The sequence below is a fragment of the Rhincodon typus genome, chromosome 28 (assembly GCF_021869965.1).
Source record: "Rhincodon typus isolate 14 chromosome 28, sRhiTyp1.1, whole genome shotgun sequence".
Taxonomy (NCBI): Eukaryota; Metazoa; Chordata; class Chondrichthyes; order Orectolobiformes; family Rhincodontidae; genus Rhincodon; species Rhincodon typus.
In genome coordinates this window covers 40983038-40988580 of record NC_063359.1, presented here as the reverse complement: position 1 = coordinate 40988580, position 5543 = coordinate 40983038, and the positions used below count along the sequence as shown (strand labels likewise).

The following is a 5543-nucleotide window of genomic DNA, read 5'->3' as shown; positions in this document are numbered from 1 at the left end:
AGTTTAAAAGCCAGGCGGGAAAACACACCGACGCTTCATCAGAGGCTACATTGAGGATGTTACCCAGCATGGTAACGAAACGTCTGCGGAACAACAAACCAGCTCGGCGAGCCAACCAACCTCAACACAAGCTCCTAGCAGGGCTCTTATTGTTTACACAGAAGAGCAGCAAAGAGGCATTGAGTTTCATTTCTGAAGACCTGGGAATGATTATTTAAAAGCAGACTAAAGGACGATCTAATTGAGGTACTTAAGATGATTCAGGATTTGATAGAGTCGATCGAAGGAAACTATTTCCTCTGCTGAGGTTCTGGGGGTGAATGAGAAGATTATTCAAATTCATGCCAGGCCTTCAGGGGTGATGTCAGAAGCACATCCTCACACAAAGCAAATCTGGAACTTTCTCTCCTCAAGTTAAAACCTGTTAATGCCGGGGATAAAGTAGGTATGGGCTGGTGTCAATTAAAACTTTCAAAACTTCAGTGCTCCTGTGCTCACTGCAATCCACTTCCTCCATGTTCTCTGTTCCGAGGTTTCTTCTGAATTTCCTATTGATTTATGACTGACTGACTATATTGTATTTATGCTACCTATAAATTGTTCATGTTAAAAATTTCAAATTTGAATAAAGGTGTGTGAAGACAGTGTTAATGTACACCAGGTCTCATTGTATAGTGCTAGATTTACATTGACAGGTGGATTAGTGTCTTGGGCCCCCACATCCCACTGAGTTTTCACACTGCCACTTGCAGAAGTTTCCCTAGCTCTGCCATCTTTGAGTCAACCCAGCCTTGGTCAGATGGCAGGTCAGAGTTGAAGAGAGGTGCCACACACTGTGCTAGTTCAGCAGAAGGGACCTTTAGGCTGATGTATCCTTCCCAAACTCATGAGTATAGTCTTGCATATGGACCCCATCTGAATTGGTGGAGTTGATCACACTAATGGCTCACAATTGTTTGGTGATTGGTGCAGGACATCACTTAAAGCTCAGGGACTGGCAGAAAGTTAGCCATCCGTCAGCTGCTGGGTTGAATGTTTTTGATTTTACTTTGTCATAGGCTTTGATTGACTGTCAGTCACAGGTCTTACATACCAAGGACAGGGGAACTGACTCACCCGATTAACTGATTTCAACTGAATTGGGAGTAATCATGCTGGATTCTTGTGATCCTGTGTGATGGGAAATCTGTGCACAGCACGGTGACAAGCTCCTGAACTGGTGTGATCAATGGAAACTGAGCATTCTGAGCGGGAAGCATGGCTGGTTTTGAAGGTTGGCCCTGCTTGGAGCAAGATGTTTTCTGTAACAGGAAACTGCTGCCTAGTGCGATTGTGGCCAAAATCACTTACATTTAAAATCCTGTGATCCAATACAGTCCAAAACAGGAGGGCATAGGTTTAAAGTGAGAGGGGAAAGATTTAAAAGGGATCTAAGGGACAGTTTCTTCATGCAGAGGGTGGAAAGTGTATGGAAAGAGCTGCCAGAGGAAGTGGGGGAGGCTGGTACAATTACAACATTTAAAAGGCACCTGGATGGGTAAATGAATAGGAAGGATATAGAGGGATACGGGCCAAATGCTGGCAAATGGGACTAGATTAATTTAGGATATCTGGGTCAGCATGAATGAGATGGACCGAAGGGTCTGTTTCTGTGCTGTACTCAAAGACTTCAATTCAATCCATCCGAGGAAAAGCAGATTGCTTTGGAAACCAGTTTGATGTGTATATACTGTCGGTGCTGTAACCCTTCAGCAGCTGTGGCTGTTTGTGTTTCAGTTAATCCCAGGAATTGTTTTATATTAGTGTTTTGTATTTTAGTTGCATTTCTTCATCTTTTGACATGTAGATTTCATTCAACGTATATCATCTGTGATTGAAACCTGTTACACCATCTATGAGACAGTGAGCATCAAACACAGTGAAGACCTTGAATTTTTACTGTCTGTAGTGGCCACCTTGACAGAGCAACATGTCAGAGAAGGAGCTGGCTGGAGTGTCATATCGATATAAAAACTCAAATAGGTGTGATTGAAACCAGAGTGTAGAATCTTCACAATTGTGCTTCCTGCCATCACAGGGGCATCTATAGGTTCAGGTGGCAACAAATACCACAGATTGGTGTCGACTCAGCTCATTTGACTATGATATATACCTGAAAGAAATGAGGTGGTACCGATGGCACAGTGGTAACGTCCCTGCTTCTGGGCCAGGATGTCTGGGTTTAAGTCCCACCTGCTCCAGAGATTGATAACTATTTCTCTGAACAAGTTAATTAGAAAATAACTTTAAAAAAAGATAATTATTAGTCGCTCCTTCAGTCCACAATTCCTCATAAAATTATCTCCGTATGTAGGTATTAACACTTAGAAGGTATTTCAGTTGAATAGTCTCACTGTTTCTGGACTATGAAGCCCAGAAGGGGGAGGTGGTGGCATATAGTATTGTCATTGGACTTGGCATCAGCAGGCCAGGCTAATTCTCCAGGGGGCACTGGTTGCCCACCTTAATCACCCTTGACCAGAGTGTCTTACTCAGCCATCCCAGAGCCAGCCCCGTTGGTTGTGGATCTTGTGGAAGCCAGACCTTGTAAGGACAGTAGATTCTCTTCCCAAATGACATTTGAGGTTTTTGCAACAATCTCTCATGATCATCTTTATCAAGACAAGCTCTAAATTACAAACATATTCATGAAATTAAATTCTAACAAATGTCAGGGTGGGATTTAAATTCCCAGGCCTTGGATTATTAATCTGCATGACCACAATTTCACTGTTGCTCAAGCATGGTTACAATTAAGGAGGTTCTTTAATCCATATGTTAATCCTGTATTAAACTATTTCATACACATTAAACATTGCTTCTGTTTTATAAACTACATTTATTTCCCAAGTTTAATTAATTTTATTAATCACTCGTGGGATGTGGGTGTCACTGGTGGGCAGCATTTATTGCCCAAGCCTAGCTGCCTTTGAGAAAGTGGTGGTAGACTGCCTTCTTGAACATGCTGTAGGGAGACTCACCATAGCCTTTGGGAGGGAATTCCAGGATTTTGTCCTTGTGACAGTGAAGGAACGGCGATATATTTCCAAGTCAGAATGGTGAGTGGCTTAGAGGGGAACTTGCAAGGGGTGGTGTTCCCATGTATCTGCTGCCCTTGTCCTTCTAGATGGAAGTGGTTGTGGGTTTCGAAGGTGCTGTCAATGGATTTTTGACAAATTTCTACAGTGCATCTTGTAGTTGGAACACACAGCTGCTATTGAGTGTTGGTGGTACAGTGACTGAATGTTTGTTGATGTGATGCCAATCAGATGGACTGCTTTGTCCTGGATGGTGTTCAGTTTCTTGAGTGTTGTTGGAGCTGCACCCATCCAGGCAAGTGGGGAGTATTCCATCGCACTCCTGACTTGTGCCTTGTAGATGGCGGACAGGCTTTGGGGAGTCAGTAGATGAGTTACTTGCTGCAGGATTCATAGCCCCTGACCTGCTTCTACAGCCACTGTATCTATATGGTGAGTCCAGCTGAGTTTCTGATCAATCGTTATTTATAGCGGGAGATTCAGTAATGATAACACCATTCAATATAAAGGGGCAATGGTTAGATTGTCTCTTATTGGAAATGGTCATTGTCTGGCATTTGTGTGGCATGAATGTTACTTGGTAATTTTCAAGCCAAACCTATATAATATCCAGGTCTTGCTGCATTTGAACATGAACTGCTTCAGTATCTGAGGAATTATGAATGGTGCTGAACATTGTGCGATCATTAGCGAACATCCCCACTTCTGACCTTCTGATGGGGGCAAAGTCATTGATGAAGCAACTGAAAATGGTTGGGCTTAGGACATTGCCCTGAGGAATTCCTGCGGAGATGTCCTGGAGCTGAAATGACTGACCTCTAACAATCCAGTGAAGGTGAATGAGTTAATGTGTACTGTGGTTGGGTTAAAAAAAAATGAAGGAACGGAATCAGGCTGTAAAAATATTGAACTTGATTGTGAGTCCCAGAGGCTGCAGGGTCCCCAAGCAGAAAATGAGATGTTGTTCTTGGAGCTTGCGCTGAGACTCACTGGAAAACTGCAGCAGGCCTGCAGCAGAAATGTTGGCGTGGGAACACAGTGGTGTGTTGAAGTGGCAGGCAACTGGAAGCTCAGGGTCATTTTTACAGACAGAACTTGGGTATTCTGTAAAATGGTCACCCAATCTGCGCTTCATTTCCCCAATGTAGAGGAGACCACAGTGTGAGCAGTGAATACAGTAAATTAGCGAGTGATGTGCAGATAAATCGCTGATTTACCTGGGAGGTATGTCTGGGACCTTGAATGATGAGGACAGAGGAAGTAGGCGGGCAGGTGTTACACCTTCTGCGATTGCAGGGGAAGGTGCTGTAACAGTGATGGGAGGTGTTGGAAATTGAGGAGTGGGCCAGAGTGTACCACAGGGAACAGTCACTGCAGAGAGCTGACAAGGGAGGGAAGGCGAATATGTATCTGATGGTAGCAAGCAACTGGAGTTGACAGAATGGTGGTGTATAACCCTTTGGATGTGGAGATTGGTGGTTAGTATCATTATTGTGGGACGGAAAGTGTGATGGCAGAAGAGCAGCAAATGGGTCGGACATGGCTGAGGGACCTGTCAATTGCAGTAGCCGGGAATCTTTGTTGGGGGATAAAGGTGGATGTTTCTGAGGCACCCCTGAGGAAGGTGGTATCCTCATAATAGATGTGATGGAGACAGAGATTATCTATTTATCCAGAGCCTTCTGTTTTGAGTTAGTTAGACAGCCCTCAATCTGTGCTACATCACTCCCCTAACCGTTTGATATTGCATCTTCTCAAATGCCTTTTGGAAATCCAAATACACTACATCTACTAGCTAACGGCACATTGCAGCTTCAAAAGACTCTAACACATTTATAAAAAATGATTTTCCTGTTATACAACTATGTGAACTCTGCTAGATTGTGCTGTGGTGTTTCTAAATTAAAACTCATTGAGATCTCCCTCCCTCTCGCACGCTGAACGTGCCACCTTTCAGCGCACTGCGCATGCGACTTCGCCGTGAAGCTGAACCCGCCCATTAAGGGCCCAATGCCACGTGGTTCTAGTGGTGGCTCCGCCCATTGAGGTCGCGCTGCGCAGACGCACTTCGGGACGGGCCCTCGGCGACGATGTCGAATGCGGGGAGTGGGGGCGCGGAGCCCGGGTCCGAGGATGGACCTCGGCTTGCACCCGGGTCTGGTGCCGGGGACCCCATGACCTGGTGGTACCGCTGGCTGTGCCGGATCGTGGGGGTGCTCGGCGGAGTGTGTGAGTGCCCGCGGCTCCGGGGAGAACCGGAGTTATACCGGCCCCGGGGGTTCAGGCCCTTAGTCCGAGCCTTGTGTGTATCTGCTTCCCCAGTACCCGCCTCTGGGCTTAGAGAGAAGCCGCCCCTTCCCCCAGTCTCCGAGGGAAGAGAGTCTCGGTCCAGCAGGAGCCTATAGATTCCGCGGGGGGGTCTCGGTCCAGGAGCTGCCTATAGATTCGAGGGGGTGTGGGGGGCGG

At 45.9% G+C, this 5543-nt stretch overlaps 1 protein-coding gene across 2 annotated transcripts in view; it reads left to right on the top strand.

Moving 5' to 3' along the window:
* The first annotated feature begins 5149 nt into the window (after positions 1-5149).
* cacfd1 (calcium channel flower domain containing 1) overlaps positions 5150-5543 on the top strand; it is an 11547-nt gene continuing 11153 nt past the window's right edge. For both annotated transcript variants that reach the window (XM_020517455.2, XM_048613851.1), the window contains exon 1: positions 5150-5306. In XM_020517455.2, the coding sequence (XP_020373044.1) occupies positions 5168-5306 (139 nt within the window). In that variant the 5' untranslated portion in view covers positions 5150-5167. The remainder of the gene's footprint in view (positions 5307-5543) is intronic.